The 14,809-nt window shown below is 37.4% G+C and overlaps 1 protein-coding gene across 1 annotated transcript in view; it reads right to left on the reverse strand.

The window, feature by feature from the left end:
• Window positions 1-14,809, reverse strand: part of RIT2 (Ras like without CAAX 2) — a gene marked incomplete at both ends in the record, with an annotated part of 256,393 nt that overhangs the window by 149,372 nt on the left and 92,212 nt on the right. The window contains one exon of the mRNA XM_079784845.1: window positions 11,697-11,770. Coding sequence (XP_079640971.1) covers window positions 11,697-11,770 — 74 coding nt within the window. The remainder of the gene's footprint in view (window positions 1-11,696; window positions 11,771-14,809) is intronic.

The following is a 14,809-nucleotide window of genomic DNA, read 5'->3' on the forward strand; positions in this document are numbered from 1 at the left end:
CTATAACCTCCAAAGACCAATCGGGGGCTCTGTGGCATGAGATGAAGGTTAGAGATAAATGAAACATGTACTGAAATTTGATTTCCTCTCTGCTCCATTTCACGGGATTGAGATACGGTGAATCTAATCACAGATTGATTTTATTAAGGCTAATGACCTGATGATTAACAAGAGAAAGGCATCTGTGGTCAAATTGCCTGTTTTAATTATTCTAAGGAGCGGCACCATCCACAGGCAGCAGGCAGCAGGCAGCAGTCTCTTGGATGAGGGTTCGCTTGCTTGCTTGCATCTGGTGCTATACTGATTATGACTCTCTTGGTACCTAGCAGAGGAAAGATACCCAAAAAGCTCAGATGTACTCAATTTCTCACTACTTACAACAGGCAGTATGAGGCAGAGGTAAAAGGTTTGATCCTGATACGTGTCACACATTGCAATGGAATCCTGGTGTTACAGACAGCAGCTAACAGGAGATGAAAGCAGGCTGGATAGGATTTCTTTTGGCAGGAGGTAAAGTGGAGACTGTTGTAAATCAGGGAAGCCAGATTCTAGCCCAGGAAAGTATCCATCTAGAGGCCAGAATGTTTACTGATGATTCAGGCAAAAAATATTTGATGTCTATGGCTAGGGACAATTGGGGACAATAAAAGACCTGACCTGGCCTCATGCTGGTTAATTGGCATCAGTTTAAAAGGAGGAAAGTTTCAAATGATACACACTTTAAATATTTTATATTCATTTAAAACATACAAATGTATATTCATTTTCCCATCCTTGATGGTGAGCCAACATGCCTCCTTTTTAAAATAAGTCTGCCAAATGGGGTTGTATTTTTGCACAAAACATCCATAATGCATCGGTCATGCTTTGAAATGTTGATACCTTTAAAATGGAGCAAGAATATAAGACATTTGTGAATCTAGCAGAGTTCAGAATGATAGAGTTTTAATGGCAAGTTTTTAAACCATCTTTCCACCCCTATTTCAATGACAATTGAATAGATGAGGTAGCTGAGACTCATCAATTCACACCATTATGAAACACACTCAACTTAGGTTAAAAGTTTACTCTCAGCCCTGGCCGGATAGCTTAGTTGGTTAGAGTGTCATCCTGATATGCCAAGGTTGCAAGTTTGATCTTCAGTCAGGGCACATATAATAAGCAACTAATAAAAAAAAGAGTACATAAGTGGGACAACAAATCAATTTTCTTTCTCCCTTTCTCTCTCTCTAAAATCAATTAAAAATGTTGAGTCTCTTCTTAACATATTCTTTCAGCTCATTAACTTACTTAAATAACATAGTTACAAAATTAGGTACTACATGATAATCTGGTTGAGGAGCCAACATCACCGACTCTTGGAAAGCATGTAGGGATTGCTGGTTGCAGGTGGAGTGGTGAGTAATCTGGCTGCCAGGATGAATCAGGATTTAGAGAAGGAGTAGGGGCTGCTGGCTAACCAGTGGGTGAGTTAAAGAGAAGGCTGCTTAAAAGACTTCCTATTGTAACAAGCAGAAGAACAGAGTGAGTTATTCTGTCACATGCCTGGTGAAGACATTACAGCTTATGGAAAATAACTGAGTCATTTATCTTATGCCTACATACATTTCTGAGAATTTTCTAAGCTGATAACTAGGGAGATCATAATGCATGTGGAATCAGCTGGTATTTCTTGAATGAGACTATACATATTCCCAAACAGGTAATGAGATAAAAAGTAAATGATATCAATAACAAATAATAGGAAATCAGAGCCCAGCCATAGTAGCTCAGTTGGATGAGCATCATCTTGTGCACTGAAAAGTAGCCAGTTCAATTCATGGTCAGGGCACATACCCAAGTTGGGGGTTTGATCCCTGTTAGGGATCTCTCTCTCTCTCTCTCTCTCTCTCTCTCTCTCTCTCTCTCTTCCCTCTCTCTCTCAAGCATGTTCTTGAATGAGAATTACAAAAAAAGATAAATTGGAATGTCTAAAGACCTGTACAAGCTTTGCTCTTCTGTGGTGTATTACCAAGGACATAGAACCTTCACTGTTCTAAGGATCACCTCAGAAGGAATTTTAAGAATTGTCACAGAAATCTATGTTACTTAGATTTATAACAACTTAGATCTATAACATCATGAACAAACTTATATGGGCAAAAATCCTAGAAGGCATGTAAAATTAGGAAGATTTAGGGCAAATTTCTTTAGTTACTGCCAACATGTGTAGTAGTAATCATAAATAATCATGAGTCCAAGCTGAAGATCAACACTAGCAGTTCTGCAATATTAATAAACTGTGAAAATATTTTTCCAACTATATTTTCTTAACAGGTCCTATGCCAATGGTATAGGCTAACACAGATTCATTAAGATTACATAGTTTGCTATTACCAGACAATATGTTGCCAAGTATATTATTTTTAAAGGAATATATGTATTAATCTTCATTCTCTCAGAATAGAAAATGTTATTAAACATGCTTCTCAAAATATCATATATTTGTATATTTTAATCAATTACCTTTCTTCTAAAGTGTTTATGACATATAAAATTATTTGTTTGTTAGGTTTTGTTAATTATTTATGCTCTTGAAGGTTCTCAGTGCACCTTAGAGAGTCTGGTTTATGGAATTCCAGATGTGGTGCCATATTTCAAGACTATGTTATTCATGGGATGAACAGGTAATATAGCCTTGGGGATTATTTTAAAATGCATTGTAGTTTACAAGGCTTATACATAAACCAGTAAAAAAAATCAAAAGGCATGACTTTTATAGTCACTCTATACCCAGCTGGCATTCACTCTAATTCTCGTGTATAAAAGCAATTCAAGAATTTTCCTTCTTCCTAAAGTATTTCAAATTCTACAGTCTTTCTTCTCTCAAAGATGAATAAATGTCTAGTTTGAAATGTTATGCAAGTTGTTACCAGTTACTCCAGAAGTGGAGTTTTGTAAATGACTGGACAATAGGGCTGGTCAGTTTACTGCTGGACATTTTAATGCAGATCCAACTTAGGCATGCTGAATCCCTATTATGATTACACAAATACTGAAATTCTCATCAAGACCTAGATAAAAAATAATTCAAAACTGCAGCAAATTATAATGAATAATACAAGAATAAATGTGTTTTTGCATACTCACAACTGTGAACCTACTTATTCTAATACTACCCATCTGCTAACTGACTGAATTATAACTACACATTTCTCGTGTCTACAACTGGAGTGAAGATCAAGATAGAAGCAGACATGGTACCATGTTGTCCTACGGTGAAGACACGTGAGCCCATAAGTGACTTGACTCCCACAATTAAATTTTATAAGCACATCCCTGGAGCCCCTAGATGTATTGTTTCCTTAGGCTACATGTCAAATGGTCTCACCAGAGCCACAAAATGAAAGAAGCAATAATTCTTCTTTCACTAACACGACTACTGAAATGAAGTCATGTGATATTGATACCAATTAGTAGAAGAGCCTTCCCAAATGATATTTATCATGGTTAATTTTATGTGTCCACCTGACTGAGCTAAGGAATCCCTGAGTAGCTGGTTACATCTTTTCTGGGTGAATCTTTCAGGGTATTTCTGGGAGAGATTAGCATTTAAATCAGTGAACTGAGTGAAGCAGATGGCCCTCCCCAAAGTGGGTGGGCATCATTCAATCCCTGGAGGATCCAAACAGAACCAAAAGGGGGAGGAAGGGTGAATTAGCTCTTTCTCTGCTTAGCTAAAATATACATCTTCTCCTCCACTAACATAGGAGCTCTTAGTTCTCGAACTTTTCGACTCAATCAGGGCTTACATCAGGCCCCAAATTCTCAGGCCTTTAGCCTTAACATCACAGGCTTTCCTGATTCTCCAGTTTGCAGACTGCTGGTTGTGGGATTTCTTGGCCCCCATAATTGTGTGAGTCAATTACTTCAGTAAGTCTCTCTCATTATCTATATCTCTACAGGGGTGGGCAAAAGAAGGTTTACATTTGTTCATATGGAAAAATACAAATTAATAATGAATAATACAAGAATAAATGTGTTTTTGCATACTCACAACTGTGAACCTACTTTTGTTCACCTTTATCTCTGTCTCTATACCTATACTAGTATCTCTCTATATCTATTTGCATAGATATCCTATTGGTTCTGTTTCTCTGGAGAACCCTAATACATTATGCTCTCAGCGAGGAAGGATGGCCTGCCATTCACAAATCACTGGCACCAGAGCTCCTGTAATTGTACTGGTTCCATTGACTTCCTGTGGTTTAATGAGAAGATGATATTTGGCTGGATTTTGCTCATTACAGTTTTGGTGTGTTTTCTTACAAAAATGTCTGTTTCTTCTGAATCATGCCTATTTTTTTATTGCTCTGTGACTCAAATTTTATTTTCTCTGAAATGTCAGGTGTGAGGATAAATGAGAGCAAAGTTTAGGAGTTAGAGCGTGGGTAGTTATAAAGGCAGACCTCTACCAAATTTATACATGAAGCCTGTCCAAAATAAAATAGTCAAGCATTCTATAAGGAAGCACTTTGGGTTTCCCAGAACAGCAATTTGATTTTGAAATCAAAATGGGAATATCTGCAGAGAAAAGTAATAGCACTTTGCATTTTATCATAAATGGGGCTTTCCTGGATTACAGTAGGGAAAAAAACCATCAACAACAAAGAACATAGGAAGGAGAGGCCCATTTAAAATGATTTTAAAACTATTTTTATACTTTGAGAGACTCAGTTTATGATCCATTAAACTATTACTGATAAAAATGCTTTTTGGTTGTCCATTAGATAGGATATTTTAGTTTTCATTTGAAACTAAATTAATTCAGGAAGAGAGAACAGCTTTTTTGGATAATAGCATAGAAGGACCTAGATAACTGTCAGAACAACTCATGGAAGTATTAAGTTTAGGGGATGAATGTGTGTTTATCTGAAGAGCCTTTGGGAGTCAAACAGCTTTGCATCAAACATGTATTTTGATTTCTTAGTGATACTAAAGATACTTGTTACCCTAGTGGGTAAACTTATCATTTAGTTTTCAAACTGCTATTCTAACATAAACCCCCTATAACTTTGAGTAATCTCTGAATGAGATGTTCATTATTTTTTTAATTTTCATTAAAAAGAATTCAGAATTCAGAGCATGTTTAGAAATACAGATAAACTTAACAGTCTCTGAGATAATCCTATATTAAGTGAATCCTTGTCAAATTCTCTCTCTCTCTCTCTCTCTCTCTCTCTCTCTCTCTCTCTCTCTCTCTTGTGTGTGTGTGTGTGTGTGTGTGTTGCTTCTAGAATTGAATGCAGACTCATTCTCAGAAAACAGAAATGCAACCATAGCATGGAAACAGACATTAATCAGCGTTCTGAAAAAAAGACCCAGACCCATCCCAACTCCTCTCCTCAGCCCAAGTAGGGCTGTAAAAACAATGTGAGAAGAATAAAATGCATTCCCATAAGCAAGGCAGAGCTTGACCTGACCCCCCCCCCCCAACCCTGATATCTGGAATGGACCTGGTAGAGCACAGGGGACCCCCGGAACAGAGCAGCCAGGAGTCCCAGAACTTGGGCCGCTCAGTGTAAACTCTCCAACGTTTCACATGTGTGTGCATGTGTGTGACCAACACAGAACTTGGCTGAAGACTGGATGGAAACTTAGGAGCCAGCCCTAGTCCTAGAATGAGGCTGGGATGAGGGGCATAGAGAGAAATGTCATGTCCCTTTCTTGAGTACCTTTCCATGAAAGGCACTGGGGCTCCTAAGGTGGTGGAGGAGGCAGGATGGGGTAGGCTCTTTGTACCCTCCCTCCTTTGCCCCCCTGACATTCTTGGGCAATGTCAATGTCCCTGAAAGACCCCCAGCTGGGGCTTGGCAGGATTAAGGGCCTAATAGGAAAAAGGAAGGAGAAGGGTGAGTTCCTTTCCAATCCTGGTGCTAGCATCAGGGGGCTAATGGAATAGGAAGGAGGCCTTTGCATTCAGCCCCTCAGGTCAAAGGAAGTTATTTAACTGAGTTTCTTATTTTGAAGGTACTTAATGGCTCTAGGTCACAGTTTGGTCACAGTTTTTTCAGCTCTTTTGGTCACAGTTTGTCTCCAGTTGCTTATTGAAGTCAAAACCCACATGCTATTTACTGGTAGTTGGTCCAAAGAACAACAGAGTTCTTCGAATGGGAGCATTTCAGAAGCTTTGCTGCCTAATTGCAGAATTGATTTCTAATAGAGAAGTTTGATTCCCCAAACCCTATCTGTTTCTGAATTTTAAATAAAATGCAACACATATTCTAAGGAATAAGATTAGAATAAGATTAACAGAAAATATTCACCAAGAGTCTTAAAAAACACACCAAACAAACAAGGTCTGGATTTATTCTTTTCTTTCCCAATTGACTGAAAAGCTACATGATTAAGAAACACCTACAGTATATCTACCAAGATACCAGACATAGACTGTGACACAAAAGAAGACATAGTCTCTCACTTAAAATATTTTTTAACCTTGTAAAGGAGACTAACTGACCAATTTACATTTTGATATATTAGCTATAATGTATATAATAAGAACTAATGGTATTTCCTAAGTGATTTTCTACTTCAATCTGTTTACCATACCAAAGATCCATAGGTCACGCCAGCTAAATTCATACCCTTATTATCATATATGTTCCCAACCTGCCAACCTGGGCTGTAAAGTGTAGAAATATGACCTAGAAAAAAACATCAAGCTTCTTCCTTAAGCTTTGATTTAGTGTCAAGAACCCAGTTTTCCATTTTCAGTCCTTTGATTCCTGTTGTGGCCCCTTGAGGCTTTCCAGATATACAAGATGCTGCAAACCCACCCACAAATCCCTCTCACTCTCTACCCCTACCTACACACACACAAAATGGAGAAAAATATAGTAACATCATAATATCACTATATTCCTGAAGGAAGGAAAAAGAGAAATTAAAGAAAAAGTTTTTGTAATGCTTTTGGTTATATCATCAAAATGTCCTATTCCTATAATGTAAGATGATAGGGATTTTGCCCACTTGTTTTTCTTTTAACGGACTCATAATTTGAAGTGATGTGTATAAATTCATCTTCTCAGTGAAATTAAAGCTCTGTTGGAAGAAGCCATTCTGCATTATTCTTTTCTGGTTATCATTTGCCAGAGCAAAAACGGTTGGTTTTTCTTTAACTTAATTGAAAGCTGCCTTTATACAGAAGTGACATTTTCTCTTAACAATCTAGGTAAACTTTGCTTCCACTGCTAAAGTGCAAAATTCTTAAAGGCAGGAAACATTTTTCAGATTTGTTTGAATCTATCATAGTGACTCGCACTGTTGAGATGGCTCTAGGGCAATATATTTTCCAGCTCTTTTGGTCACAAAATGATTGTCCAAAACATAATAATTCCTGTTGAATGAATAAAATAGTTTTGAGAATGATAGAAAGATAGAACACAAAATGTTTTAAATAACATTTAATTTAAACCCTTTATTTTTAAAAATGGGAAGAAAGTGAATCACAGAGACAATAAGTATTTTGTTTAATTCTACACATCCCATTTATGTCAGATATAGGAAAAATACAGGTCATATACCCAAATATTTCATTCATATTTATTGAGTACATATTCTTAACTGGGCCCCTTCTTCATAATATAGCTGTATAAGAGTTATAGAAAGTGGTATGGATTGTCCCTATTGTTCTTGATAATTTTATCATTCACATAGATGCCAAATAGATGCAATATTGGTATATATTTATATCATCTAAATCTTTTCCTAATGGACCAATATACTGATGGTGTAACTCAAGGAAAATCTGCAAAGAAATACCCTTTACATTTAGAATTAGGGAAGATAAATCTTTTGTGTAAAACATTGTAAAAGATGTAAAGAATGAAAAAATATGGTTATAAATAAAGTCTTGTACTAATGGCATTTTTTTTTTCCTTCAGATTCTTCCTTGATTTTACCATCTTGAATTTTTGAGCCATTTTTCTTGCTAGTTTTCTGTACTGGCGGTTTTCAACTAAGACACTTTTAATAAAAATATAATTGATATTGTCAAAAAATAATACACAAGTAGCAAGCATTACTTAGTCATGAATAGTCCAGTACTATTCACAGAGATGGCTTTGAGCAGTAATGTAGCCACATCACTGTAGGCTTTCAGGAATGACTCATGAGCATAGATAGCACCTGAATCCCTCCAGTGTTAGCATTTAGAAGCCGTGTGATCTTGGGTAAGCCACTTGCCTCTTCTAAGCTCCAGTATCTTTATTTGTAAACAAAGGGACTAAAATATTTCATCTCTAAGCCCCATCTATATTAAATATTCACAATGATAGTCATTTACATGGATATTAAGTAGAAAAAATTATGAATTGACTTTAGAGTTTCTACTAAGGACCATTCTTCATAAAAGTTCTGTTTGCACAGTGGCCCAGCAGTAATTATAGGATGAAAAGCTCTGACATTGTCCACCACAAAAATGTAAGACTGAGGGAACTGCTTTGAATGATGAGGTCATTGAATGACATTCTATTTTTCATGTCTTTGTATAAAAGTATACTTTAGAGAGTCTTGGTAGTCATTTTACTTAGTATATTTATGCAATGAGTAAATCAAATTTATATACTTTTGAAAATTTGGCAGGTTTAGTTTTGAAATTGCCAAGTTTCAGTTAAAAATATAAATGATAAATATAAATTCTAATGTTTTACATATCACATTGGTGAGTAATTAGATGCTTAAAGCATGGTTGGATAAGGAACAGTCAGTGTTTATAAGAGAAAGTTAGAGGTGATATGATTAAAGACACAGCGTAAAAATTTGACGTCTCTTTCTTTAGTTTTGAGTTGATTCTTTCTTAAACATGTGCAAAAATAAAAGTGTAACTCTTCAAGGCCAGGGACTACAGTGATTTAATTTTCTCTATCACTATTGAGCAGTTCATCCAGCGTTGTAACACTATGGATGACCAATTAATCATATTGAAAATGTGAGATGCATACATACACACAGATATGTAGACATTTACTCTCACATAGTTGCATTTTACATGCATTGAATTAATAAGGACATTGTGATTGGCCTTTGTACCTCTTTAGATTTTTATACAATTGATAGTCTAGTTATTTTTTCCATGAGCCAATAGAAATGTTCCTATTCTAAATCTCTCTAAGGCTTCAAGAGACTATATCCCTCATTAGTCCATTATCCAAATGTGTTTGTTCATATATGGGTTTCAACTAGTCTGAATATATCTCATAAATATCGAAAGAGACCACCTATTTCCAGTGGCTTATCCAGTATCAGTATTCCAATTAATGCAGTTATTTTTTAGATAGTTACATCAAACAGATAAAATAATAAAATATTTTTTAAACACACGTTAAGTACAAAGGAAAATATTACAGTGAAGATCTCTGTACCCATGACCTCGGTTTTGTTTAATCAGAACTTGGGGAAACATAAATCATTACATGTATAGTTGAAGTCTACTTTGTATCTCTCCCCTTTCTCGATTCTCCCCTTTCTCCTCAAGAGGTAACCACTAGCTTAAACATATTATAAAACTTTATCAGACTCTATGTTAAAGTAAAATTCTATATATATCAAATAATCAATCTTCTACAGACCAAATTCTTTGCTTAGATTAGAAATAAATAAAAAAGTAAAACCACATATATGTGTGACAATAATGCCTACTCTCATATTGACGGCAGAATTCTGTATAAATTAAATGGGTTTTCAAATCTTCTACAACTACATTATTTTTTTTATCTAGTACTTACTGACAGAGGAGCATTAAAATTTCCCACTATACATGACTTTGGATTTATATATTATTCTATATAGCTCACTCTATTTGTCTTATATTACAGACAAATGTTTTTAATAATATTTGATGATTTTTATTAAAAATCAAAACTTTTACATCTTAATAATGCTTTTTATCAATAAAATCTATTTTGTCTGATATTAATCTATACTAATAAAAGGGTAATATGCTAATTTGACCCGATAGACTGGACATCTTCTGGACGTCTTTCTGAACAAAGCCATGGTGGTGGGGGCTGAGGCAGAGGCTGTTAGGGGGGTGATCAGGCTGGCAGGGGAGAGCAGTTAGGGGCAATCAGGAAGGAAGGCAGAGAGTTTAGGAGTGATCAGGCAGGAAGGCAGGTGAGTGGTTAGGAGCCAGTGGTCGCAGATTGTGAGAGGGTACAGGTTGGGCCGAGGGCTCTTCCCCCCCCCTCCCCCCCCCATGCATGAATTTCGTGCACTGGGCCTCTAGTAGAGGTATATCTGCTTTAGGATTGGTTATTTTTGCCTACTTTTTAAAATAATCTTTTTTTTTTTATTTGCTACTTTTCTGTACCCTTATGTCTCTTATAAACCAAACAAGTACAAGAGGTTAGTTTTGTTATTTTATTCAAAATGATGCTACCAATTAACTTGTATATACAAAAGGTATATACATTTCCATTTATTTTGGTTCCTGATATATTTATTTATTGTACTACTAGAGGCCCGGTGCATGAAATTCAGGGGTCCCCCAGCCTGGCCTGTGCCCTTTCATAGTGTGGGAGCCCTGTGATTGATTGCCCCAAAGAGCTAGGCCCCGCCCACCCATCTGGGGCTCCTTGATGGATTGCACCAAAGAGGTAGGCCGAAGCTGGGTGGCCCTCCTTTGCACTGCACAAAGCCGCAGGACCCCCAGGCCTCACCACGCGGAGCCATTGAGACCCGCCTCTGTGCCATGCATGCAGCATCAAGTCCCCGCCCACCCACACGAGCCCACTGCGCACGCAACCTCCTGGTGATGGATTGTTACGATGTGAGGGCATCACGGTGTGAGGGCATGACAATCACAGGCTTTTATTAGTATAGATGCTTCTTTGTTTCTTTTCAACCTTATATTATATGCATAACTTTAGAATTTATTCTCCCCCTTTCCATTTGCTAGTTTTTAGGTTATATTTTTCATATTTCATTTTTGGAGCAGTTTCAGGTTTATAACAAAGTAGAGAACTATTTTTCTGTTTGTCATTTAATAGATATATTAATAATTTTAAAATTATGAAGTTAAAAAATGTCTACTCTTCTCCAAAATACTGCAAGACTTTGAAATACTTTAACTCTGATTCCTTTCCTCATATTTCATTTATCACTGCTGTGTAGTATTTTAGTTCTATCTTTATTTTTATATTGTAGAAATTATTGTATCTTCCTCTTCCTCATAATTCTCTTTCTCCTTGTTCCTATCTATAAATTTTTAAAATAATGTGTCAGATTATGCTAACTCTTGGTTATGTTACTCATTCCATTGAACTGTCTGCCTACCCTTGGTTGCATGAGTATATTTGCTAGACCTTCCTTCTTTATATTCAATTAAAATTATCTAATAAAAGCCATCATAATATTAGGGTCTCAGACATAGTTCTGAGCACATTTGAGGAACAATAATAAACTACTTTATAATCTCACTAGCAATATTACATCTACTCTTATATTGAGAAAATTAAGGGAATCTTGAAATATTCTGGTTGCCAATGAGTCACATTTTCCTGTAATATTTTTTTTCTTATTTAATTCCTGATTGCTGTTGAAAAATTGTTCTTATGTATTTAAATAATTAAACTCATCTTCTTTGTGGTAAATGCATTTAAGCTTAAAGCTTAAACTGGTCTCAGAGTTTGGAGAGATCTAAGAAGATTACCTACCTGACCAGCAGTGTCCAAGATGTCCAAATAAGCTGGCTCATTGTCAATCCTAACCTGGGTCTTATAAGCATCTTCTGAAAAACAAAAACAAAAACAAAAACACAAGACAAAGTTTATATTTAAACTAGAGGCCCGGTGCACAAAATTCGTGCACGGGGGTGTGTGTGTGTCCCTCAGCCCAGCCTGCACCCTCTCCAATCTGGGACATCCCTCTCACAATCCGGGACTGCTGGCTCCCAACTGCTCACCTGTCTGCCTCCCTAATTGCCCCTAACCACTTCTGCCTGCCAGCCTGATCACCCCCTAACTGCTCCCCTGCCAGCCTGATTGCCCCTAACTATCCTCCTTTATAGGCCTGGTCACCCCTAACTGCTCTTCCCTGCAGGCCTGTGTCCACCCCAACTGCCCTTCTCTACAGGCTCGTTTGCCCCCAACTACCCTCCTCTGCCGGCCTGGTCACCCCTAACTGCCCTCCACTGCAGGCTTGATCGCCCCCAACTGCCCTCCCTTGCAGGCCTGGTTCCTCCCAACTGCCCTCCCCTGCTGGACTGATCACCCACAACTGCCCTCCCTTGCAGACTTGGCCCCTCCCAACTTCCCTCCCCTGCTGGCCATCTTGTGGTGGCCATCTTGTTTCCATATGGGGGCATCCATCTTTGACCACATGGGGGCAGCCATCTTGTGTGTTGGAGTGTTGGTCAATCTGCATATTACTCTTTTATTAGATAGGATAGATGCCTGGTGCATGGGTGGGGGCCAGCTGGTTTGCCCTGAAGGTTGTCCTGGGTCAGGGTGAGGGTTCTCTTTGGGCATGGAGTGGCCTGGGCGAGGGGCCTGTGGTGGTTTGCAGGCTGACCACGCCTCCTGGTGACCCAAGTGGAGGTCCTGGTATCTGGGATTTATTTATCTTCTATAATTGAAACTTTGTAGCCTTGAGCAGAGGCCAGGGCTGTGGGAGCTTGGCTTCCTCCATCGCCGGGGGCAACTCAAGCCTCCTGCTCTCTCCAGATCCATGGCTGCTGCCATTTTTGTTGGGATTTATTTATCTTCTATAATTGAAACTTTGTAGCCTTGATTGGAGGCCAGGGCTGTGGGAGCTTGGCTTCCACCATTGCCAGGGAAACCCAAGCCTCCTGCCTGCTCTGTGGCCATAGCCATCTTAGTTGGGTGAATTTGCATACTCGCTCCTGATTGGCTGGTGGGCGTGGCTTGTGGGTGTGGTAGAGGTATGGTCAATTTGCATATTACTCTTTTATTAGATAGGATACAGTTTACAGAAAAGACATAATTAGTTTTTAGACTTTAAAAGAAAAAAACTTTCTAAATAGTTTACTAATCTCCTGATGAACACTTGAGCTGGTTCCAAATCTTGGCTATTGTAAATAATGCGGCAATGGACATAGGGGTGTGTATATTCTTTTGAATTAGTTTTTCAGGTTTATTCAGATAAATTACCAGAATTGGACTCACTGGGTCATAAGGCAGTTCCATATTTAATTTTTTGAGGAAACTCTATATTCCTTAAAAAGCTGTGATACATTTATAGAATGGAATACTACTCAGCCATGAAAAAGGAAATATTACCCTTTGTGACAGCATGGATATACCTGGAGAGTATTATGCTAAGTGAAATAAGCCAGTCAGAGAAAGACAAGTGCCATATGATTTCACTCATATGTGGAATCTAATGAACAAAATGAACTAAAAAGCAAAATAGAGACATACTTATAGATAGTGAGCAGGCTGATGGCTGTAGGGGGTAGATGGGAGGGGTGGTGCTAGGATTGAGCCAAAAAGAAAAAAATAAAAAATTCATGGACATAAACAACAGTGTGGTGATTGCTGAGGAGGAGGGGGTTGAGGGAGGTAGAGGAGAGTATAAGGGGGATAAATGGTGACTGACTTGGGATGGTGAACATACAACGCAGTGTACAGATTATGTGTTGTAGAATTGTGCGCCTGAAACCTTTATAATTTTTTTTCACCAGTGTCACTCCAATAAACTCAATTTAAAAAGAAAAAATGGGTTACTAAGTAAAAAATTCAGATACTCCAGTCAAGTAGAGTACATAGAGTGAGAAGGATACAACCCAGAAAATATAAGAAAGGGAGTTTCTGCTTAAAGTAAAGTGAAGTATATTTCTCCTTTATCAGGAAAATCTCATGATCAGAGGTGCCCTGGTGATGTTCCCTAGAGAAACAGTTAATGGAATAAATGCATGCACCACAAGTTTGTATACTGACATTAAACTCAGTGGTGAAAGTCTAAAAGCTTTTCCCGAAGATCAGGAACAAAACTGCTTTAACCATTGGTATTTAACATAGTACTGGAAGTTGTAGCTAGAGTAATATGGCAAGAAAAGTAAATAAAATGCATCCATTTTCTGTTAGCAGATAACATGATCTTACATGTAGAAAGCTCATGGTTTCTAAAGAATTCAGGGGCTGGTAATAGGAGTGAATGGGAACTTATTGTTTAAGAGGTACAAGATTTCTGTTTGGGAAGATGAAAAAGTTCTGGAAATGGATAACGGTGAAGATTGCAGAGTACTGTGAATGTACTTAATGCCCCAATTTTTTAAATTATAAGATTTCACACACACACACACACACACACACACACACACGAACTTCTAAAAAAATTTAGCAAAGTTTCAGGCTACTTAGTCAACACACAAAAATCAGTTGTATATCTAAACAATAAGAATGAACACAAAATAAAATTAAGAAAATGATTCCATTTATAATAACTGAGGTGAAGACTTGTACACTGAAAACTACAAAAAAATTTAACGTATTTGCTTCTGTACTTTGTCATATCTGTGTATCATTTCAGTGAAAACAGTAAACATCTGGGTCTGAAGCTCTGGGGTAAGAGCTGAGAATCTTACTTTATTAATAATCCATTTATTTCCTCATTCATGCCAATCCCCTCCTATATATTTCAGCCTGTTCAAATACCTACAGTGAGTATATCATCATTTGTGAAACATGGTTGGAACTTCTCAGTCTTGAACCCACAAACTCATAGAGTCAGTCTACAATTTCTATATGATTTTATTCACCAATTATAGTATAAGTAAATAGCAAACTGAATCACCACGAAAAATATT

The sequence above is a fragment of the Cnephaeus nilssonii genome, assembly GCF_951640355.1.
Source record: "Cnephaeus nilssonii genome assembly, chromosome: 11".
Taxonomy (NCBI): Eukaryota; Metazoa; Chordata; class Mammalia; order Chiroptera; family Vespertilionidae; genus Cnephaeus; species Cnephaeus nilssonii.